The sequence below is a fragment of the Maniola hyperantus genome, chromosome 13 (assembly GCF_902806685.2).
Source record: "Maniola hyperantus chromosome 13, iAphHyp1.2, whole genome shotgun sequence".
Lineage (NCBI taxonomy): Eukaryota > Metazoa > Arthropoda > Insecta > Lepidoptera > Nymphalidae > Maniola > Maniola hyperantus.
Genome location: NC_048548.1, coordinates 7,323,782 through 7,349,233, shown reverse-complemented (window position 1 = coordinate 7,349,233; position 25,452 = coordinate 7,323,782). Strand labels below are relative to the sequence as shown.

The window sequence follows — 25,452 nt, the reverse complement described above, 5'->3', positions numbered from 1 at the left end:
TACGGAACCTTGTACGGAACCCTTCTTGAGCAAGTCCGACTCGCCCTTCACCGGTTTTTTTGTCATTTTTCCCACGATCTTCCCATGGCATTGAAGTGAGTGATATTTAATTAATTTAAAGAAAACACACATCCACTTGAATAGGAGACGGTTGTCTTAACCACTAGCTAGGCTATTATCATCGTCTCGGTACGGTACGGTACGTACTCCATTTTATTGGTACGAATCGAATCCAGGAACTGATGTGAACAATATTAAATTTAACTGCGCGCCACTCGGTAAAAGTCTATTTACTAACTACCGACATGTCGTACAACAAAAAGTAGTGCGACAGTTACATTTTTGTTCCGTTTGCCGTGGAGACCCTGGGGCCATGGAGACCCTGGGGCCATGGAGTCTTAGTGCTAAAAAAAAATTACGAGACATTTCATCGCAATTAATAGTCTCATTTGGTGACAGAAGGGCTGTTGCAGTTGCAGTTTAATGCAGCCAGTTTTTTGGCACCATTTCACGCGGGCATGATTTGTATAGTAATTAGATAAGGCTAGCTTTAAGTTTTATTGTAATATTTTTACATTAAAAAAAGTGCGTCATGAGTGAAATGTACATTGCTCGGTACCGAGCTCGCCGCTCTGACTATGTTATGTGCGTTTAGGGTTCATCATCATGATCAACCCATCGCCGGCTCACTACAGAGAACGGGTCTCCTCTCAGAGTGAGAAGGGTTTGGCCATAGTCTACCATACTGGCCATGTGCGGATTGGTAGACAGTGAACACCTTTGAGAACATTATGGAGAACTCTCAGGCATGCAAGTTTCCTCACGATGTTTTCCTTCACGGTTAAAGTGTTAAGTGATAACCACGGCCCATGAACATTTGCAGCATCAGAGGAGCCACCAATGCGTTGCCGGCCTTTCAGAAATTTGTTGGTCCGCCCCTTGAACAACCCCATGTCTGTAAGTTAAAGGTGCGTAACCGAGATCAAGACGTAGAAACCAAAAGGGCACGGGTTTATTAAAACTGCCATACCCCTTCCAAGTGAGTCCGCTTCCATCTTAGACTGCATCATCGCTTACCACCAGGTGAGATTGCAGTCAAGGGCTAACTTGCATATCAATTTTTTTTAAAATTTGTCTGAATTAGGGAACATCTCGAACGAAAGAAACTTGACCGAATAGCCGAATTGCCTTGCATGCCTTTGCAATTTTATCAATTCACTAAGCAAGCTGCAATAGTCTCAAGTGTGGTTTTATGCTAAAGCAAAATCTATCGATAGACGTTCACTTATTATCTTGAATCATCGACTTTATTTTTTTAGTGAGTAATTTGATTCAAAGTTTGTCGTCTCTACACCTTTCTGTAATCAAAGGCCATGCGATACATCAGCTGTCTCACTTTCGAAAGTTTTATAAGGAGATCTTGCCTCACACCACTCTCACTGTCGTACAAACCAGTTCTATTTGCAAATCACGTCAATGTCCACTCGCACATATATCTAATGTATAATATATCCTGAATACTATCATACATCGAGTTCGATGGAACATGATTGATATTGAACCGCTATCAATTTAGTTCAGACGATTAATTCTTACAATCAATCAGTTCGAGATTCCGAACTTTCTCCGAGAGGATATGGAATAGGTAGGTACTAGCTGTATAACTAATATTATTGCGTAATTTATCATAGTTAGGTATGTAAATGAGTCTGATATCCTGAAGTAACACTAGAGTACTAAAAGTGAGTCGAAAAATTGGTTCCTAGCTATTTAAAAAAATTCTTTATAAAACCAAGAATTTCTCCACGTCTTAAAACAACGAGAACCAGGTTAGTTCCCAAAAATATTTCTACAGCAAAATCCTCTGGCTCTATATGCTGGTTGGCTGGCTGGTATTAGTATACGTCACTATATAAATATTATAAATGCGAAAGTGTGTTTGTTTGTCGTTCAATCTCGCTACAGAGGAGCATAATGGCTTGACTTGACTTTTACATGGATACCTATAGTTTTTTTTTTTTTTAAGAATATTAGCCTTGTGCTAGGAGTAGGTACGACAATAGTGCAACGGGCGGGGTTTGAACCGTCGACCTTTCGGTTTTCAGTCCACTCCTATACCGGTTGAGCTATTGAGGCTGGCATAGATAGTTGAAGACTGGCGGGAGAGTGACATAGGCTACTTTTTATCTCAAAAAATTTAAAAGTTCCCACGAGATTTATGAAACCTAAATCCACGCATACTGAGACGCGGGCATCAGCTACTACATATACATGCTAATCTTTCATCATCAATGTCGAGTTGATGCACTGTTTTACCGTGTTCCCCTGACCAAGATACTGTTAAAACTTTGGGGTTGATTTGCTGCAATGGCGACCCTGCACCGGAACGTGCAGTGTGGGAGTCCCTTCATTAGGTGGACAGAAAATCTCGATTTTCTAGGACTCGCTAGACATAAGCGGTACAAAATCTTGTTTCGTGGAAAGCCTTGCATGCCGTCCATGCCGATTTGCAACGGTGGTCGACGTCGACCATCTAGTAGGTACCTACAGTACTCCGACAGGTCGAGATGGCAATTGGGGTACGAGAGGGACGCCCCCGCACATGCACACGTCACCCGCGCTCGCCCGCACCGGGTTAACGCGGGGGTTGTGCGGGCGTTCCTTCCCCGATTGCTGTCGCGTACTAAGTGTACGTAGTTAGTTGATGTTGTTACTTGTACTTACACACTTACTTATTTCTTTTTTTTTCTATTCCAGCCTCATGCATACACTTTGCTAGCAATATTAAACCACACAAGACATCAAGTGCGAGAGCTCTACCAACTTGGAAACAATGATGCTGCTATGGCCTACAGGTTATTTTTTTGTATTTTTCGATTTAACTTAGAACTATCCTTACCAATTTCTTGGTTTTCTACACCTGGCGAAACCCTTGAACCTTAAGCCAATCCTGGTTTCATTAGATAAATCCAAAACCAGATAGAAAAATCCATACTTACCTTCTTAAATGCGAAAGTATATCTCTCTGTCTGTCTGCTAGCTGTTCACGGCACGGCCTATCTGTTTAAACTTTTAACCGATTTTGAATTCAGGGAAGAACATCATCATCATCTTCGAAACGAAATTTGGCGATCATCATTGGAAAAGCTTCTCTATCTGAAGCCGCCTCTTTAAAGTTCGGCTAACTAAGCCACCCCCTTATATCATCCATCCGTTTCCGTAAGAAATAACATATGAACCATTTGGGTAGAACATAGGCAACTTTTTATCCCGGAAAATCAAAAAATTCCCACGGGATATTTAAAATTCTAAATTAACGTGGATGAAGTCCCGGGCATCACCTACTTGGTACAGACATAGCTAGCATCTTGGAGACCGATATAGACTACATTTTAGCCCGGAAAATCATGACCCCACTAGATTTTTAAAAATTTAAATTCAGGTGAAGTCGTGGGCATTCATCATTCACATAGTGTTTATAAATCTAATATTAGCTTTTCTATCCAGTTGTGTGCTGAGTGACCTGGCGAAGCTTCTCATTCTTTTAAACAAAGCGCAAGTGCCTGTTGTTCCGGAGGAGTGGCCAAGGTTGTCTAGTTGGGCTGAAAGGTAATGTCCACTTACCTACTTACAACTCTTATGTAAGCTAGATTTCTAGGTAATATAGTAAACCGAATGAAAATATAGGTACCTATAGTCCGCGACAGGTTGAGGTGGCAATAGGGTTTTGAGGCGAGGGGATCACATACACCCGCACATCACCCGCGCTTGCTCGCACCGGGTTAGGGCAGGGGCTGTGCGCGTGTACGGGGCGTTCCCTCCCCGATTGCCATCTCGACCCGTCGCGTACTATAATTGTTTTTCAATCATGACCCAACCATTATTAAAACCCATGACTGCAGTGCCCTCTGCATAATATTTTTAAAATGCTGGTAGGGAACTCAATAATGTCTAAGAACCTGCGCTAGTCCTTTGTACTGTGTTGTGATAGCCTATTAGTCTGTGGGTGTGATCAACTGCATCACACTCTCTTATTATTATTATAAGAATTAGAATCTCTTAGAATTATTTATTTTCCTATTTCAGGATTCTGAAACGCTACAGCCGGATGAGTGTAGGCCAACAGCAGCAGGGACAGTTGGTGAACTTCCTACCTTCCCCACCGAGTCAGAGATCGGATTCCGATACGACGCAACAATCCTTCACCACTTTCAAACCACCGTCCTATTCCCCAACTTCCTACGAAAGTCATAATATCTTAGACAAGGATTTAGAGAATCAGTGCGAATGGAGCGACGCAGGAAGACCACCGAGCTATTCCCAAATAGAAAGAGAAAGTGAAACTATCGTCCTCTCAGATCCATGGGAGAGGCGACCGATAGTTAGGAGAGAAAGTGTGTGGTTGGAAGACGAACTCTTCGAAATGACGAGGCGGCCGCAAGACGAACTTACCACAGAATTGTAGAAATAGAATTACCTGCTTAAATCCAATACGATTCAAAAGGTACTATTTGAGTAATAAGTAATTATATTTCGATGGCTTAGTTCTTAGTTCACAATTGCACTAACTGTATAAAGTGATTCCATCATAAAAAAATTGATGATCCCGACTATACTCCCGTGGTTCAGTCGACGTTACCGGGCTGCGTCGCGAGCTGAGTCAAACGCCGACTAACCTCGTGAGTATAGCCGGGATCATTCATATTGATAAAGGTCAGATTATTTAGTAAAACAATAGTAAGTAGATAACTTACAGTTTAGCATCTGATCACAACTCCTGACCTCTCGACTTGTTAAACTTTATTGAAATTATCTACTCACTATTTTTGTGCTAGTCATGTCTGAACTTAAAACAGCTCTACTGTTAAATCAACAAATGTGTGTGAACTAAGCCATCGATTTATAGAAACAATTTCCGCCAAAAAATATTATTATTTAATTTCTAGGAAAAAAAAATTACTCATCCAAACATAAGATAAAGTTCAAAGTGATACCTACTTATTATTTAAAAACAATATTCGAGTCGTATTGTATTTTTTATAGGTATCTATATATTACTATGTATAAATACAATAATTATTGTAAGTAAATGTTTAATTTCGGAATTTGAAGCAAGCACCCTGGGCGCGCGAATGAATCACCTGTGGCCTGTGAAGATAATAAAATGCCTGGCACTCTATAAGACGAAATACAATCAGCGTAGTGATACTATTAGTTCACATTAATTTTTAATCCTTTGAAGGTTTCCTATAAAATATTATTTTTATATCGCTCAGTGAAGCAGAAAAGCGAATCATTACTATATTGACGAGCTTCCTGGTGCAGCGGCGAGTGCTGTGGTCAGTGGCGGATTTGTAGTCTTGGCCGCCCTAGGCCCCCGGGCATGTAATACTTAAGTAGGTGCCAGCCGCCCCTTTCTCAGCCCTCATCATAATTATTATATTATTGACTACATAGTGAATTTACTGTAGAGTCAAGTTTTATCACAACTTTTATCAAAGCATCAGTGAATTTTTTGCCACGATTGACCGCCCCTAATATCTGGCCGCTCTAGGCTCGGGCCTATTGGGCCTTAGGGCAAATCCGCCACTGGCTGTGGTCTTATAAGTAAGAGGTCCCAGTTTGATTCCCGGCAGGGGCAATTTGAGAAATATAGAGAGAAATAAATCAATTGACTCTGGTCTGGGTGTAGTTTTAGGTTTCGGTCGTGGCTAGTTACCACCCTTCCACCGGCAAAGCCGTGTCGCCAAGGGATTTCGGTGCGATGCCACTTAGAAACCGATCAGAGGTATGAGTTAATCAAACTATACCTACTTACCCCTTCCAAGTTAGCTCACTTCCATCTAGACTGCATTATCACTTACCACCAGATGAGATTGCAGTCAAGTGCTAACTTGTATCGGTATAAAAAGCTGCACTCTGCTGTGACCACCTATGTGGCCTCTAACAACAAGCGCCAGCCACGCGCCTTTGTCGTTCCATAGACCACCATACATTTTTAACCGACTTCAAAAAAAGGAGGAGGTTCTCAATTCGTCGGAATCTTTTTTTTTATTTTTTATTTTTTTTTTTATGTATGTTCCCCGATTACTCGAAGACGCCTGGACCGATTTTGAAAATTCTTTTTTTATTTGAAAGGGTATACTTCAAAGTTGGTCCCATTTAAATTTGGTGAAGATCTGATGAACATCTTCGAAGATAGATACTGGAACTCCTCAACGGATAAGAGTAAATTGCTCGCGATCAGTGTAATAGCTTAGTAAACAGTAGATTTTTAACCAGTCAGCATAATTCCATGGGACCACTAAAAATTGTGAAATAAATTTTTTTTACAAAAAAAATAAAAACCGACTTCGATACACAAACACTAAAAATTGAAAAATAATTTAATTAATTACCGAATATATTATGTATATAAGAGTTAATATAGTTCCATAATAATATTTTTTGGGGTCGGTGCCAATGAGGTGCCATTGTGGAGTCTCATAAAAATATGAAGTCTAGACGATTCGCGCAGCTAAAGCTAATTGGCACCGGCACCAAAAAGTATTATTATGGAACTATATTAACTCTTATATACATAATATATTCGGTAATTAATTAAATTATTTTTCAATTTTTAGTGTTTGTGTATCGAAGTCGGTTTTTATTTTTTTTCTAATGTCTTCACAGTTTCACGTCCGCGCGCCCGGGGCGCCTGCTATATCAAGTCCTTTACAAATCTGGCAAGTACAAATCTCACTAGATTACTAGACTAGACTACTTCTTAAATTAAGAACGTTAGGTGTTTTGTAGTCGTAACAAAAACTATTAAAGTAGGTATTTCAGAATGGTGCGAAATGTTAAATGCACTGTGGAGAGACTACCTATATAATAGCTAGTACATATATAGGTATAATGGGGCCGATTCTCTTGTACACAATCTCTAAACTAAACTAAATTAACAGGTCTAAATCAAGTGCTATCCTTTTCCGCAAGCAACATTATGAACGGGATAGCAATAGATTTAGACGTGCCATTTTAGTTTAGTTTAGAGATTGTGAACAACGGAATTAGCCACATTGTTATAGTTAAAATAAATAATCTATACTTAGTAGGTAGGTATATAAATGCGAAAGTGTGCACCTATAGTCCGCGACAGGTCGAAATGGCAATCGGGCAAATGAGGCGGTGGCCACCTCGCCCACCCGAACGTCATCCGCGCTCGCCCGCACCGGGTCAGCGTGGGGGCTGTGCGGGCGTGCGGGGCGACCCCTCCCCGATTGTCATCTCGACCTGTCGCGTACTGTAAGTAAGTCAGCTAGCTTTTTAAATCAGACCCATCAGTTTAACTGAATTTGATGGGAGATACTGCGATAGCTGCATCCCGGGGAATGAGAAATGGTAGGCTACTTTTTGTCCCGAAAAATTCCCACGGGATTTTTAAGAACCTTTAGTACCTATCCCATCTAAGAATAGAATAGAACATAAATTCAAATAAACTTTAACAAGTGCTTTTAAATCGTCAATATAATTTACCACTGGTTCGGAATGCCGACCCTCGAGAAGAACCAGTAAGAAACTCGGCGGTTGTTCTTTTCAATTTACAATTTCGGCGGTCGCCAACGCCGACGTTCGCCGACGCCTAACGCCGCCACTGCCGCGGGTCAATAGGCCTTTACTTACTAGATATTATGGAGTAGGTACATTGTAGGTACTATTCTATATATTAATTAAAAATATTAATAATATGAGTTAGGGCCTAGTTAAAATCAACATTTGTGTGTATAAATTTATATAAAAGTCCAAAAATACAACGATTTAGGCTTAGAAAATAAATATTTTATTATGCAATATTATACTTCAGTGTTGATGTTTGTGATTTTTCATGATTGTTAATTAAAAAAATAAGTGCACATTCTTGACAGTTTTATTGTAAACCCCTATATTTTGGGTTCCGCACCTCAAAAGGAAAAAAGGAACCCTAGGATCACTTCGTTGTCTGTCTGTCTCTCTGTCGTGTCTGTCAAGACTTTGAGAATCAAAACCTAACGGGTGCTTCCTGGTGATCGAGAATCATGAAATCAATCAAAAATCAAGTAGGTATGTAGTTAGCAATGGCGAATAGCACAAGTAAATAAAGGAACAAATCCGAAAACCGTATAGTTATTTGTGGTTATATCACAAAATAGTACATTGTGATACCTACAAGGGTGGAAAATATTTGTGTTATTGCGAACGAGCTGGCCCTACCAAGCCCGAGCCGAAGACGAGGGTTTTTAATGTCACGAGTTTGCAACAACGTACACACCCGTGTAAAAGGTTGTATGTAGGGTAGATGTTAGATCATCAGGGGGATTCCAACATCAATGAGATCATCAGTTTTTAATTCAAAAGATTTCTTTTCTTTATCTATTATCTGTAGGTAACATCAGATTGTGTTAGTGGTTTGTCAGTTTATAAGGTTGGCATGGAATGGGATTTAATTTCGACTATGAAATAAAATCGATTTAGAGTTTAGAAAAAGTATAGACTTCCCTAGAACGTAAATAACTAATTATGAATGCGTTCAGAAATAAAATATTTTTTGATATGTTCTGTTATGCAAATGTTATATTTTTGAAGACAATTATCATAATTTACCCACATTTAAAAAAAAATCGGATAAAATCCAACAATTACATTAACAATGCACTACATTTTGGTAATACATAATCTCATTTCGTTTACAATTTCTAATTTTTCACAGTCTGAAGTGACCATGGTTCTTTTAACTTTTTAGACACAGTTTTAGGAAATGAAATGAGAGTATGGAATTTCTGATTCAAGGCCCCGGCAATACTGGACGTTTAACGTCACTCGCCGGTGGTCACTCGTCATTCGTCTCAACATCTGTCAACTGTCAAAGTCAAACTTTTGTGATTCTTGCTGGCTGCAAATCTTACTTGGCCCCTGTAATTAATCAAAAATAAAATTATTATTGTTGCTATGGTTGCTATTGATTAATTTTCTTGCATTAAACACAGTTTATGCTCATATAGTTGAGTGCTTGATATTTTTATGTTAAACAATGTGAAAGTATTTAGCTAACAAATGCTGTTTATGCAGTCCTAAATTGGTAAGTAGCGCATCAGTTATTATTCTTCAGATTGGCTAAACAACAGTTATGATTTTATCAATCCCATTTTTAACTATAGCGCTAGTATTACTTAATTATTTTCAGTGTGTACATATATATGGATTAAATAAATATTTCAGTGTCCGAAAATATCACGCTATGGTACCGATTGTTGACATTTAAATAAATCAAACGGGCATTGTTCGTTGCATACATTGGCTTATCAATCTTGTTACTTATCCAATTCAATGAACAAAATGTTTAAACACGCTAGTTTGTATAAAATCACTTGAGGCTGGAAATTATGTTTCATTCAACTCTTTGTTGTCCTTTAAGTAGGTACCTATATCTACTGGGCTCCTAGTGGAAATGAAGTGAATAAAATACAAAATAAAAGCCTCTTACACCCTTACTACATTCAGTATGAAGCACCTGGCAGCTTGGTAAGTGATTTTCAGCAGCATAATTTTTTTTACTCCATTAAAATTAATCTATTAAAAACTCTGGACAGACTGTGCTGTGCTGAATTGATTAAGTGTACTAAAGTAATATGATGGCTAGTATTATTATTTTTTAATACCAAGGTTACATCATATTTAACCACTACAATACATTAAACAAAGTCCTTCCACTGAGTTTTCTGTAAATTCATATTCATCTCAGAAACTACTGTTGTTAGTGCACTAGTTAGTTAAGTACTATGGCTAAGACTACTTAGATTTAAGACAGGCATATCTGCATAAACCTGTCTTGTTTTGTCTTAAGTCAGAGCAAAGTCAAAGTATGATCTATCATCTATTGATCTCCGTTTTGGTATAATTTACTGTAAATACTAAATTAACTATGCAACAGATATAGCTATAAAAATATCCACTTCAGAGTTTATTATAACATAATTTGTGTTAATAAAAAAAATAAGTAATTAAATAGAGTGTATTCTAATAATTTTAATGAGAATTTCATAATTCTTCTTCTTTGTCACATCATTTTAATAATACATTTTAAAGTAAAAATTATCATGAATCCTACTAATATTATAAATGTGAAAGTGTGGATGTTGGATGTTTGGATATTTTGATGCTTGTTACTCAATCACGCAAAAAAGGCTGAACGGATTTGGATGAAATTTGGAATGAAGATAGATTATACCCTGGATTAACACAGGCTATTTTTTATTCCGGAAAATCAGAGTTCCCGCGGGATTTTGAAAAACGTAAAACCACGCGGACGAAGTCGTGGGCATCAGCTAGTTAAGTAATATTGTAGATCTCTGCAAGGTGCTAACATCAATTGATTTATTCCGCTGATGTTTTTATCAATTTCACTATGGACAAATGTGCTTCTTTTATTTTGCATCTGCCTGCCTTATTGAATTACCCGGCTGAGTGTGACCTAGACCTGTACTTATGACATTCGTTGCAGGTACCAGAAGAAAATAAGCTCATACGATAAGGAAGAATGGGAGACTATGGTGGAGCAGTTGTTGATGCGAGGCACATACCGCCGTCGAATTGTGGATTTCTCCTCACATGCAAGATCTTATCTTATAGATGTTGATTTAGTCAGGGGTATGAGTCCTATCCTACATTTTATTAGTGTGACTAAAAACTTAGATCTTTGAAAAACACAATTGCAGTCTCCTGGTGCTGGTAGTCAATCACTGTTAAACCTGTCTAAGAACTTTTTTATTTTTTATTCTAAATTACAAGTTAGGCCTTGACTGCGATCTTGTGATGATGCAGTCTAAGATGAAAGCGGTCTAACTTGGAAGGGGTATGGGCAATGGCAGTTTCATTAAACCCATACCCCTGATCGGTTTTCCACAACTTAGTCTGAGGCAAGTCCAGTCAAAATGCAGTCCAGTAGTTTTGCAAAATATTACCCAGCCATTTTTAACAAACACTTATTAGAATTTCAACTACGTATGGATGCATTTTACCCTCTATGGCTACGATAGGAATGATGAGTACTAGTCAAATAAGCGACTTTTTATCAAACGTCAAAACGCTCGCCTAGTAAGGGAGCTTGTATGAAATACACAGATGTGACGTCACAAACATTTGACGTCATTTGCAGTACTTTTTTAGTTAAATCTGTAATTTAAAATAGTAAGCAAACTTAAAACTAGCAGCGAATGTGTATTCTACGGATTTTGGAAGACACTCTATTTAATAATTACTATGAAATAATTTATTTTTGCCATAGTCATCATCTCTATTCCGTCTGCCCATCTTTTGATCTGTCATGACTTTCCTTTCCTTCCCTGGGATACCACACATTGATAAATATAACCAAGGATTAATAAATTTGTTTCACAGGTTCCTCCTTCCCTAAAGCAAAACCAACCCTGGGTATGCGTCGCGTGGTATGGTTCGCACTAGTTCGCCTGTTGTTTCTACCCGCGTTGTACCAGTGGTGGGCTCAGCAAACCTCTCCCACCTGCGCCAAGTTCCTACTGGCCTTATGGCTCTTACAAGTCGTCAATATATCCATCAATTTTATGGCGCCCGCTTCTATAGATATCGATGTGAGTTACTTAATATATTTACGCTAAAAATAATAAACAAAACCAGATTTAAAATTGGGAATATGCTTAACATCCTAAATAATAAAATGAGTAGGCTATATCTATTCCCCGGGTTACAAGCTATCTCTGTACCCATGAAAATCGGTAAAACGGATGGGCCATGAAAATGTAGCAGACCGACAGACATTTTCACACTGTTTTAGTATGATTTTATGTCTTATTTCTGACCTAATTCATGTGATTATTTTTCAGTCACATTGCTGGATAGTGCCACTGGGCTTAATGATTGTTCTAGTTATAGTTCACTCGCAAATTGTCAGCACTACGGAGATGGAAGTAGCGAGAGTGCGACCGAGATCACAATACCGACGAAAATTACCACGACATTTCAGGTATGATCAAGAAATTATGTCCCTAAACATCCTAGTTATCTGGGATCTCACTGTCCTTGATCGAATAGCCAGCGACAAGACCACATGCCACATATAATATTTTACCATTACCAATAGTTCACCATGCTGGCTAAGTGCAGATTGGCAGATTGCACACACAGGTTTCACAGGTTTCTTCGGGATCGTTTCCTTCATTGCTAAGCAAGTGATATTTAATTGCTTAAAACAACTAATAGCGGACGGCCGTGCGTAATAAATTGTTCAATTCACCATCAACCGATAGTCGTCCACTGCTGGACATGTGTCTTGTAAAGACTTCCACGTGGATGTCATCCATCCACCTAGTTGAGGGGTCTACCAATGCTACGCTTTCCGGTGCGAGGTCGCCATTCCAGCACCTTGGGATCCCAATGTTTATCGGTTTTTCGAACTATGTGCCCTGCCCATTGCCACTTCAGCTTCGCAACCCGCTGACACCAGCCATACACGATCAAGTTTGCAGCAGAGTTGAAGTGGCGTCCTGAAAATTAGACTGTTTATGGCTATCAGTATGCATGTTGACGGTGTATGGCTATCAGTTGACTGGACGCCGCTTTAAGTCCGCTACAAAATTGATAGTGTATGGCCACTGTGAGCTATGTCGGTTACTCTGGTTGTCCTACGGATCTCTTCATTCGTAATTTGATCACGTAGAGATCATCGTTCAATTGTTGTGACAGAAAAGCACGTTCCGATTATGACGGTGGAAGTGGCGGCGGCTCGGCGGAGAGCGGCGCCACGTCGAGCCAAAGCAAGACTCCTTTCGCTAAACCTTGCAAGTTCAGGCGACGGCTCTCGCGCTCCGACTCGACCGATAATGGCCTCAGGTACCTAATTATAACAAATTGATATCATCGTTTAGAATTTGTGTTACGAGATTATGGAAAAAATATATGTAGCACTATCATGTGACTTAATTTTATTTATTTTTATGCATCTTGCTTTTTATTTGTTTTGATATATCGTGCAAAATGTTGAAAAAAAAAACCCGAGTACAGAATCGTTCGCGAGTCTGACTCGCACTCGGTCGGTTTTTTCTTACCACAAAGTACATTATTTAATGGTAGATAACTTTATCCTACTATCATCTAATCAGTAGGCAAATATTATGAGATACTTTTCTGTTTTTGTATTATTAAAAAATTTACAATAACAATAAAGCTTGCGATAGGGTCATGTTCATCGAAGTGTTTGCGCCACGTTTGACTTCCCAATGTAGTGGTTGGATCTAACTATAATATAGCTACTTTTTATTTTACAGAAACAAATATTAACGTGCTAAGTGAAGAAACAAAAGCACTTATATGAATACCAATCTTGCACGAATACTTGAACCTTTTCTTTATTGAATCACAATTTCACAAAAGCGAAAAACTTTTATTAATTTTAGTAGATAATACGATGTGTATTAGGTATTCTGTTTCCGTTGAATGTTTATAGTTTTATTTTGGATCAAAAAATAAAAGGCTGAGTATGTAAGCAATCATTATTATGACATACCCAAATTTATCAAACATCTTTTTACGTTTTGTGAATTTTCAGAAAACGAAAAAAAGATTTGGTAAACAACGCAGGACCTGAGTCGGAACCAATCGTTAAAAATAAACCTTTGCATAAAACCAGAGCGAAGGATTCTGATGATGAAGATTATATGTCTTGGAAGAAACCTGACCCCACTGCGCCCATCGTGACATTTACTCCTCCACCAGACGTCACACCGGCGCCTTCATTTCGCTACAAACCTAACATTTTAACTAAAAAGTACTTGGAATTTCTAAATGGTCGACAAAACGTAAACAGACCTATGTTTGCCGACGGAGATGATGGTTTTGAGAGCCTCAACGGGTATAACTCTAATGGTAGCGATGGAGATTGTCGCCAAAAAGAATCAGATCTTCAAAATAAACTAAAACATGCAAAACAGGAAAATCCACTCGAAGGACAATCCAGTGCAAAACTCCCTTCAATGATGAAAGATGACAAGATAATTGTTGACGATGAGAACGTGCAATGCGCAAACGCAAGTGTACCTATTAAAGAACATAAAGACAAAGAAGATTTAAAGTCAGTAGATCCAGACTCTGATTGTGCCATAACGACTAATCCTAACGTAAGAAAACGAATTGGAGTTAGATTTAGGAAATCTTGGACCAAAGAACCGCTTCCACACGAATCGAGCGATGACGATTTCGGGGGCGTAAAAGGAAAACAAAAGGTAAAATATAACACTTATAAATTGACTGAATATACACTCATGAAATCCTTAAAATGTCTATTTATTTACCAATGATGCCCTCTTGAAATTGAATTTAAAAACAAAAAAGTTTAATTTAATAACTTCTAATTTCTATAACACTAGGTGATAGATGCAAGGAATTTACAACACAGTAAAACAGGTAGTTATTGGCGTTAGAGAATGTTCAGGCTGCATGTTTTGTGGACGTGTGTGGAACATCAGCTTATTTTTTATTAACTAGAGGAATTTGTTTAGAAATTAGCAAATTACCAGACATCGTCATCCGACGGAGAATGCTCGGCTTCTGCGCCATCCATCGCATTGCCATCGCACCATACCATGTCAGACTGGGTTGGGCAAATCACTAACAGTAAGATTATTATTATTTTACATTTGTAATGTGTGACCTGCCCCCCAATTGTGTAAGAATAACCATTTCATGGCTATCGCAATCGTCAAGAATTCTGCCCTTTGATTGGCTGTGAAAAAATGTAAACAGCGAATCAGCCAATCAAAGGGCAGAATGTCTTGATGATTGCGATAGCCATGAAATGGTTATTCTTACACAATTTGGGGGCAGGAAGGTCGATTGCGGTAGAATGACAGCTACAATGTCACGTACGCAATCACCTCTGATTGGATGACGTTAGCTACAATGCATTGTTGCATCAAGAATACCATAAATTCAGCCAATCACAACAATTGCGATTGTAATAATGATTGACGCAAGTTCTCCGCAATCGACCAGCGGGTTATAGTTTATACAATCGAACCTGGGTAAGAGAGTTCAAGAGACTCAGACTAGAAAGTTAACATACTCAATTTTTTAGCACTCATGATTTCACAAAAATACGCACTTAGGTATAAAAGTGTAGAATGAGGATTTATTTCTTATAGAAGTCCATACATTAAAATCACAATACTAGAGGTTTCTGCTTTCAAACTTAAGGTTTTGGAGTGTAAAAATGGCGAAACGAAAACGAAACTATTCAGTTCTCTTTCTCTTAATCAGGTTCGTCGGCACATACATTTGATTTTAACGATTCTTATTTTCATAATCATAGTTACTATTATTTTGATCTTTACTTTTATATGTGTAGGTGAAGAAAGCAGCTATGGCTCGCATTCTGAAGCCGGTCATTCGGACGTAGGTTTTCACTACACGGGGGACAGTTCGTGGGATCCCTTCGCAATTCTCGATCCGTCAAGCGATACAGGTAACATTTTCAGTAAATCGGGATTATTTCTTATTATTTTCACCTAGAAAATACCTATACATCAATTTAGGGATGATTTATGCCAGGCGCGGACGAGGCAAAATATCACGGACATTTTATATGATGCATCCGTGTGGCGTCCGTGCACGGACACGGCACGGTGAAGCATAAACTGCTGCCCGCCACGTGTGTTGGTATAAATCATCCTTTATTCATCAATTAAACTTGTTTTATTTTTTTGTGGTAAGGCTGATTGTATTTGCGGTGAAATGCGTGTTTTTTGGATAAAGATGGATTGTGTGTAAACTGTACAATGTAGAAGTGTCTCCGTGTAGTGTGAGAATCATCAGTTTTTACTTGTTTTATGTTTTTGTAGGAAGACGAATCGGATTGTATTTGTCATTGGAATGTACAGTGTGAAAGCGCAGCCCGACTTTTTGGAAAGTCATCTATTTAACCCTTATTTTTTTAATAAAGACTTCTTAAACTTCTTATACTTAGTGTTTTCCAGTAATATACACAATGTTGAAGCGCGCGTCTCCGACCGTTATCAGTCAAACTTGTTTTCTGTTTTGATGGTATTTGTGGTAAGACGTATTGTGTTCCCAGTGAAGTGTACAATGTGGGAGCGCGGGTCGACGCTGCGAGCGGAGTTGTCGGCGGTGGATATAAGCTGGTACGTGGTGGCGCGCGCGGAGCGAGCCATGGCGGCCGAGGGCTGCATGTGGGCCGGCCTCGTCATGGCTACCATTGTGGCTCTTGTCACACCCGTCATCAGACTTGTTCAGGTAACCACGTTACTTCCCTTAAAGTTTTTTTAATTTTTTATTATCCTTGATTTGAAGTCAAAAATTGCAGCGGGGTCTTCTCCGATTCTACGAGGTCTTGAGGCAAAAATTCAGTACCACCGATTTTAATATCACAATGTTTCCGCTTGGAGCGCTGGTTGCAGATCTATAGACAAACTTAAGCTTTAAAACAAGGCTATTAAGATCTATTTTACTTTAACGCTGAAGTTTTCGGTTCTCAAGTAATGTTGGTGAAATGTGAATGTTGGTAAATTCTTATACTTAAGTACTAAAAATAAATAAAATTGTTGCGGCTCGACTCCGTGAGGAATTTTGATCAGTGGATAATATTTCTCCAGTTAGGTATTTCTGTCATTTAAATCCTTCCAAATTCGTAAGATTTAGCACGGAATTAAATTATTTTGAATGGCTTGTTCACAGGTAGCTATAGAGCAAGACAATCGCAGCGAAGAGGAACTGCAGACAGTGTCACTAATCGGCTACATACCGTCTCTCGTCATGAACTATACGCAACACTCGGGGTTTTGTGTTTTCAGGGGCGCATTCGGTGACAACATCTGGTAACTAAACTTTATTAAAATCCAAAAAATTACATTACCTCTTATCACATTCCTACCATTGTCTTAAGATTTTTATAATATACCTACCTACCTAGGTTTTAATAGAGAGAGGGAGAAAAATATCGTCAACTAAATTAATTTAATTTTGTGTCTAAATATCCGCAATTTTACTGTCAAGGGTTTATGTTAGCCATATTTGCCAAAAATATAATGACTTTACTGATACTTTTGCAAGAGCAAGAAAATGTAATAAGGTATCAGTATGCAATAAGAATGGTTTATTTATTTATTCCATTATGGTAAGTGATACAGTCTAAGATGGAAGCGGGCTAACTTAGAAGGGGTATGGCAGTTTTTTCATGAAACCCATACCCCTTATGTGCAAGAGATGGATGATCAATTTAATACAGACCCTTAAGTTCTATAATTGTTGTTAAGGGAGGTGGCATCAAACATCCTATCATGCACCCTTCGTTTCGCGCTGAGCGGTCTAGTGTTCTTTCTACTGGCGGTGGCGGAACGAGCGTACAAACAAAGATTCCTGTACGCCAAGCTGTTTTCACACTTGACTTCAGCGAGACGGGCGCGCAAATCTGAGTTGCCCCATTTTAGACTGAACACTGTGAGAAACATCAAGACTTGGCTGTCAACACGGTCATATTTACGGGTAAGATTTTTTCTTGTCTAGTAAATAATATTTAACAATTTTAAGAGATATTTCACCGCGATTAGTTGCCTCACCTGGTGACAGAAGGGCGGACTCATTTTTTGCGTAAAGCATCAGCCTGGCTGTCCAGTGCGGAAATGCATGCAGCTAATATTCTTGGCACCATTCCAATTAAGGCCTTATTAATTCTAGCTTTCAGTTTTAATTAACGAAGGCATTTTAAAGGTATCACTATCCTGGATATTATAAATGTGAAAGGGTGTTTGTTTGTTGGTTTGACCTTCAATAACGTCGGAACGGAGCAATGGATTGACATGATTTTTTGCGTGGATATAGTTAAAGACCTGGAGAGTGACATAGGTAACTTTTAACCTGGAAAATCAGGGTTCCCGCGTTTTTTTTAAAACTTAAATTAAGCTGACGAATTCGAATGCATATCAAAGCCGGAAACATTTTTTAATTGCAGGTTATGCTTGCGCTTGACGACAATTATGTTTTAAAGAAACCAATGACAAGGTCTATGTTGAACTATATATCCATAAAGGCTGTGTTAAGTAGTCCTAAAAACCCTAAAATCATCGTATTTATTCCAATAGATGCTGTAGAATTTTTACATTACAGATGAAACACATTATGCTGAGCTGTGCACCTATGGGGTGGTGTCACAGATGAAAATGTCACATTTGTATGCTTTGTTTTTATCTGTGACACCACCAACAAATAAATAAATTTTCTTTCTTTTTAACAAACGTGTTTAATACAGTTTTACTGATTTATATTCGTTTTTAGCGTCGCGGTCCGCAAAGATCGGTGGACGTAATCGTCTCTGCCGCATTTATGCTCACACTGACCCTGCTGGCTTGCGTCAGCGCACAGTTGCTCAGGGTAAGTCCGCTTTATCGATGCTGTAAACATGCAATTTACAGTCAGCCTTTTATAATCACCCATTAATTAAGATGCGTGCACAGCCGTGATTGCACCACTGTTCCTTAAAAAACAGTAATATGAGTGTTTCTTATATGCTGCACAGTGTACTCACAAGACCACCACCTAATTAATTTTACTAATTTTCAGGACTCTGTAACTTTGGAAAGCGGCTGGCTCCTCGAGGCAATGGTGTGGAGTTGCTGCCTCGGCATATACCTACTGCGCCTCATCACAGTGGGCAGTAGTGTGAACAGGAAATACCGCGGCTGCCTCTCCGCCATATTGACTGAGCAAATAAACCTGCACCTCGCGATCGAGCAGCGGCCTGAGAGCAAAGAGCAGTTGACTGTCGCCAATAACGTGCTCAAACTCGCTGCCGACTTACTCAAGGTGGGTTTAATTTACATATACCAAACCTGCTCCATTTGAAAACAATGGGAAGTAATGTTAACAAAAAATACCGCGGCTGCCTCTCCGCCATATTGACTGAGCAAAAAACCAGCACCTCGCGATCGATTTAGTTACTACTTAACTAAACAGAGCAAGCTCCGTACGTACGTTTAAGGCAAAAACAAATTATAAGACGCGGCTGACGGACGCGTCCGTAGGTACCTAGACAATACTAATACACTCACTCTGGACGTAAGTCGCGGACGTAAGCTTTAGCGCTCGGAGGGCCGAAACATATCTCGCGAGACCACTGTGCACACCTATTAGTCCTATCGGTCAGCAGATGCGTCCCATAGTTTGTTTCACGCTTTGGACTTTAGATAAATTTATACCAGTTTGCTAGTAAGTGGGTCTACACTCAAATATTATTTTCTTTATGGGCGTTGTTGTTCATGATTTAATTTTTGTGTATTTATTTGTTGACTTAGTAATAGAATAATGAAAGAAGCGCGAGTGCCTCTCTGCCATATTGACCGATAAACTCGACCTAAATCACGAGTAAGTCTTTATTTTCCAGGAGTTGGATTCGCCTTTCAAGATATCAGGAATTTGCGCAAATCACTACCTCTACACGATTACAAAAGTGGTAATATTATCAGCACTTTCAGGAGTTCTGTCCGAAATGCTAGGTTTTAAATTGAAACTTCATAAAATTAAGATAAAATAGAAGGTTGATTATCAAGGTGCAATTGTGCAGTAAATATTGGGTTGTAATGCGTTGCAACTTGTAACACAGTGTGGCATGACGATCAACCAATCAGTGTGCTTAGTATGAGATATTACATCTCACCAACATCGAAACAAAATACCATCAGAATGAAATGGGCCTAAAAGTTCTTATTTTAAAGTAATAATTCAATACCACCGATTCTAATTACGTAAGTTTTTCGCTTGGGGTACTAACTGTAAATGAACTTGAGATTTAAATCAAAGTTGTTAAGGTCCATTTAACTTTAACGCCGAGGTGTTTCAACGCTCGAATTCTATCGTTACTAACGGATCTAATATCGGGCCTCGACAAATGCCGACTCAACACCGAACTACATTCGGGTTAGAGCAAATTAGTAAAACAATACGATTGACGGCGGCCACACAATTCGCGATATCACGAATCATTTTAGATTAGGATTTTCATTCATCATGCAAATGATGAATGAAAATCCCGATAGTGGGGCTGAACCATAGAAAAAACTGAAAGCGCCCCATGCTCTACGACAGGCTGGTGAAACAGGTATTTACAGTGCGAAAAGGCTATCTTGGGGCGTGGTGAAAATCGAAACTAACGTTGCCGGCAAGTGTCCCCTTTGTTCTTGTTTGAATATTTCTTCCTTTGTTGCCTCAGATTAAGAATCAAGGTAGATTTGGCATTAAAATAATAATACCTTGTTAGAGCAAGCTAGGTGTATAGTTTTGTGCCCAACAAACCGTAACTAGTTTATTGCGAATATTATATTTTTATTTAGTTTTCTGTTTTAAATTTAGTATTGAAGGTCTGTAGAAGCCATTCATGTTGCATTGCTGTGTAAAAGTGGTAGCGAACGCAAATTATGAAACATAACCTTTCATACGTAAGTATTATTTCTTTTGTTGTTTTGTCCCTTTCGGGTATACGCGTTTGACAACCCTCCTTATTCTTAGTCTGAGTTTGTTGCCTTTGTTCTCCAACAGTGCCCCCCCGTAAATGTCATTCAATGACAAGATAGCCTTGTCGCACTGTATCTGTCATCTCTGTTCATCGTAACTTGACGCATGCGGCGTGAGTAATATTGGCACCATTGCAAATTACACAATAATAAACCCTAAGTCTTAAGAAATAAAGAAACAAAGCAATGGTGTCAACATATTACTCCACGCGTCAAGTTACGATGAACGGACAATATATAAAAGTGTATTTTCAAATCCAAGGCGTAGTGGGATTCTTCCTTTAAATTATCTTTTCTCCACATTGGCGCTAATAGAGTTGCACAAAATCTCAAAACTAAATTATATTGATATTTCTAAAATAGTGCTATCTTTTTCATAATGATCGCTACAGATAAGGATAGCATGAATTTAGTTTAGAGGTTTTGTACAACTGATTTGTATTTAGGTCTCTTGCTCTTTAGTTATTTACTTAACTCCATCTGCTTAAGGGGCGTGCATTCATTATTTTAGTAAAAGACAATAGGTTATTGTAAGTTAATCACTTACGTGGGGTTTATATTTAAATGTCTACTACACCTATATAATCGGTTCTAGTTTATACTGATTTCTACCATGAAACTAGGGCTTGTGCGGAACCTAGGGCCATATTTATATACATTACTATGACGTGGTACAAGTCACAGGCATCCGACGGCACAGAGTATCGGTATGTAAATCGTAAACAATCGAGTCACAGAATATTTACAAAAGGCTCGCTACAGACTCGTTTAAATATTTGTAAATAGGGACTCTTGTCACGACGCAATAATTCAGCTAACACATAACTGAGGCTTATTTAACAAAGGCCCCCTCTCTGTCTGTAACTTCTCTTTTTCTCTTTGTATCTCTCTCTCTCCCTCTCTCTCTCTTTTCCCCTCTCCCTCGTCACGTGATCAAGTAAACCCGGCCTTTCAAGTTATTGGCGAAACTGCGTTCTTAAAAATCTTGTTAATGTTTGTAAATACGGACCTTTAGACTCTTGAATGGACTGATTTCGGTTTAAACATTATGAAAAAATTACCGACAAAGGAATTCGAAGAACCGTTGATACATTTAAAATCAACTCGAATAACTTAAGTAGAATGGTAAAAAGGGAAATCAATATCATAATATAAATAGGTATTAGATAGGTATTTGTAGACATTATTTAAATAGTCAAAATTAAGTAAGGTTGTGCCTTACCAAGAACTGTGAAAGCGTGTAAGATTATAAAGTTATGGTTCTCTTCTAAAAAGGCTTTTTGGATTGTAGACTATAGGATCTCAGTAGATTTTACTGTTTAGTCATAATAATTATCTTGATTTAACATGGATAAACTTTTGAACCGCAAGCGTAGTTTCACAATCATGTAGACTTTATTTGTATTAATAGGTATCTATAGTTATTTTGTAGTTTTGCTCACTTATTTCTCTACATCTTGCCATATTATATTTTATTTATTCTATTCAGTCATAATGTTGCCATTTTCTGTAAATATTTTACACTATTGCTTCTAAGTTACACTGAGAATAATTATTGAATAACAATAATTGTTCCATAATGGTGTTAGTTTGGTTATACACGAATCTAAATGTCCTCTTTCCACAAGAAATATTGTGGAAGGGCCATCACATTTTACCTGAAAGACTTTGTGCATGACCATTGATGCAACTATCTCCTAATGCTTCGGCAGGATTAACGCTTACAAACAACAACATGCGTTTCTATTCCTGAAATTTGAACACCACATTTTAATGTAATCTGTGGTAGCTGTACTGACGCCTAGCGGATCTTTGCCACAAAAGCCGTAAATTAATGTGGCCGAAGCATTAAGGGATTTTTTCTGAATTCAGTACACTATTAAAATCTCTATGCACACAACTTCACTTTCAGAGTTATTCATAGCTGTTGCAGTCATTTTGATTTATCGATTTCGGGTCAACTCACATTGTCGCAGAATCGAAGTGACGCGTTGCGACATGACAGTAGGCTTTTCCCTTGTTACATGCCTTTGTATTCGGGAATAATGTAGATCTATCAGTGAAAAAATATCAGAATTGGATCATTAGGTCTGAAATTTATTACATACAGTATAACTTTTACCTCTTTATGATATTAGTAGGTACAGATTGAATTCTCATCTTCAAATTTATTACAACAACAACAATTATTTATTTAACAAACATATGTTAAACTAGCTGACGCCCGCGACTTCGTCCGCATGGATTTACGTTTTTAAAAATCCCGTGGGAACTCTTTCGTTTTCGGTATAAAAAGTAGTCCCTCTCCAGGTCTTTGACTCCAACCCATGCAAAAAGTCACGTCAATCCTCCGTTGCGACGTGATTTTAGGACAAACCTACAAACAAACACACTTTCGCATTTATAATGTGGGTAATGATAAATAATATAAAGACGCCTGGCGATGCGCGCGCGGGGTTTAGCCAATCCGACATGAATTTGACGCGACGCGTCGTCGCTTCGATTCTGTGTCCATGTGAATTGACCCTTGGATTGCTCTAAGATTTAAATCTGTGTTAGGTACTTTTTAGCATACTGTAAACAATTTGTAATTGTTATGGTCAGTTGTAATGTAACTCACATTTTGATCTCACTATTTGATTTTATTTCCTAAAGCGTAGAGAAGCTTTTTTATACAATTAACAAAAATAATGTGATAATATACTTTTTTACAAATCAAGAAAATATAGCTACATTAGGTGTACGTATACGGTATACCTAATAATAAAATTATTGAGTTATTTTTTTCACCTTCCTAAGTCAACAGCAGTAATATACCTACCTTATAACTGTTTGAATGAACTGATTCTTTAAATAAAGTATTATGTAGTTGTTTTTAAAGTTCAGTGCATGCTTCTTTCACATTTTTATTTTAAATAAAGATATGAAATAAACAGATATGATTTTATGGTTCAGGGGCCCGTGACACGTGAACGCCATACGTACCAACGTAATATAAATATGTCAGGGCATACTTAGTAGGCTAATTTTTTTTACGCAATAGGCTACTTGACAATTTTTTTAAGTTGGTCTTAAATGGTTAATATTTGTCCTATTATATCAAAAAAATTAACACTATATTTTTTTGCGCCCTAAAAACCGTAAAACTTTAATTTAAAAAAATATTTTTCTTAGACAGGTGAAAACACTGTCGGCCATGTTTGGCCGATAGATTATCTGTGCTCTGACGTCATGCATTTGTAAACAACAGTATAACCACAGGGTTATACTGTTGTTTACAAATGCATGACGTCAGAACCACAGGGTTATACTGTTGTTTACAAATGCATGACGTCAGAGCACAGATAATCTATCGGCCAAACATGGCCGACAGTGTTTTCACCTGTCTAAGAAAAATATTTTTTTAAATTAAAGTTTTACGGTTTTTAGGGCGCAAAAAAATATAGTGTTAATTTTTTTGATATAATAGGACAAATATTAACCATTTAAGACCAACTTAAAAAAATTGTCAAGTAGCCTATTGCACTACTATATAGAGGTAACCACATAATTATTTTGGCTATACCTACTATGAAGTATGATCCCCGAGTTACGGTGGCTTGCCTAACTACGCCAAAAATACGGTATTTATTACTATAACATTGGTATCTAAGGTGTTCACGGCCTCTTAATCTATTACTAATTTGACAAAACTTTAAGCAATTTTAATTAATAAGTTTAAAAATAAAAGACTTTTTAATAATCTATAAATTATAATAATATGTAGGTATTGGTGCTTAGGTTTATTTCTTTATTAAGTAATTAAAAGAATTTTTACTACTTAGCATAGAATATTATTGTTACCTAACAAATTTTTATTGTATCGTAGGTAGCATATAATGCAATTTAGAAAATAAACTATTTTAAAATTAGGACTTGTTTCTATTCTTTTACTTTAATCTAGTGTTAATAGCTAAAAATATAAATAAAACAGAAACTCTGAGAAACACGTAACGTAAGCAACGCGCGTGCGTGTTTGCAGTGCGACAATCTTGATCTTTTGGTGCGTGGCCAAAATCGGAACTAACGCCGCCATCTTGTAAAGTGTCATGCTGTCGCCCTTGTGGTGTTGCTAAGTAAAAAATCTGAAATTGACTGCTTATTTTTTAATATTAAAGCCATTCAATCAGTCAATAACATCACAATTATGTTAATAATATAGGTAGCCTAAAATAGATAGCTAGTATGACGTAGACATCCGCTTAGAAAGGATTTTTGAAAAAACAGGAGTTTGAAATTTGTGTAGTCCGCGCGGACGAAGTCGCGGGAATAAGCTAGTCTACTATAATATAGGTATAGTACAATTATTATTCAAACGCAAATGCGCCCATGAAGTTTGCGCACGACGTTGCGTAGAACACACTTTTTGAGTGTCCGGGGAAGCGGGGCGGGTAACAGCGCACGTCTCGCAACTTCACGCAGACGCATTTAAGTTTGAATCGTACTATACTTGAAATTATGATTGTTTCACATCTATTTCATAAAATATTCTAGCTGGATCTGGAATTATCTACCTTCACTTTATGAAGTAACAAATTAGTACTGGTCCAGGGTAGTTTTGCCGGGAAAGTTTTCCGGGAGTTTTGAAAATTGGTGATTTTATAGAATTCGATGTGCTCTTTCCGAATTTTCTTTTTTCCATCTCGTATCTATGCCGCTCGCGTAGTTAGCCATCTTGGAAAAATGGCGCCTAAAACAGTTTTTTGGCGATAACTCTTTTCGACTCATTTTATGATGAAAATGGTTATGTAATAAATTAAACTAGAGACAATTATTTACGTAGGTAATCACCTTTTTTGTAGAATCAATAGTTTTAGCGTACGAGCGCCGCAAAGTCCACTCCAACACT

General features: G+C 37.9%; 2 protein-coding genes across 5 annotated transcripts in view; both read left to right on the top strand.

Annotated features, from left to right (window-relative positions):
- T48 (FU domain-containing protein T48) overlaps window positions 1–7,899 on the top strand; it is a 33,364-nt gene extending 25,465 nt beyond the window's left edge. The window contains exons 5-7 of the mRNA XM_034975019.2: window positions 2,758–2,855; window positions 3,508–3,609; window positions 4,087–7,899. Of these exons, the coding sequence (XP_034830910.1) occupies window positions 2,758–2,855; window positions 3,508–3,609; window positions 4,087–4,465 (579 nt within the window). The 3' untranslated portion in view covers window positions 4,466–7,899. The remainder of the gene's footprint in view (window positions 1–2,757; window positions 2,856–3,507; window positions 3,610–4,086) is intronic.
- A 972-nt stretch (window positions 7,900–8,871) lies between these two features.
- phtf (putative homeodomain transcription factor) lies at window positions 8,872–24,475 on the top strand. Of its 4 annotated transcripts, none has more exons than XM_034975010.2 (15): window positions 8,872–9,097; window positions 9,434–9,540; window positions 10,520–10,665; window positions 11,416–11,624; window positions 11,877–12,016; window positions 12,736–12,882; window positions 13,598–14,270; window positions 14,415–14,451; window positions 15,392–15,508; window positions 16,118–16,296; window positions 16,738–16,877; window positions 17,316–17,544; window positions 18,334–18,429; window positions 18,619–18,861; window positions 19,439–24,475. In XM_034975010.2, exons 2-15 carry the CDS (start codon window positions 9,521–9,523, stop codon window positions 19,586–19,588), a joined length of 2,526 nt encoding a protein of 841 aa, XP_034830901.1. In that variant the 5' UTR covers window positions 8,872–9,097; window positions 9,434–9,520; the 3' UTR covers window positions 19,589–24,475. The 4 variants fall into 4 exon arrangements, with proteins under 4 accessions (XP_034830901.1, XP_069358561.1, XP_069358560.1 ...); XM_069502460.1 differs by lacking the exon at window positions 14,415–14,451 and adding an exon at window positions 14,547–14,661 and having other exon boundaries at window positions 8,873–9,097; window positions 9,437–9,540; XM_069502459.1 differs by lacking the exon at window positions 14,415–14,451 and adding an exon at window positions 14,547–14,661 and having other exon boundaries at window positions 8,873–9,097.
- Window positions 24,476–25,452: the final 977 nt, after the last annotated feature.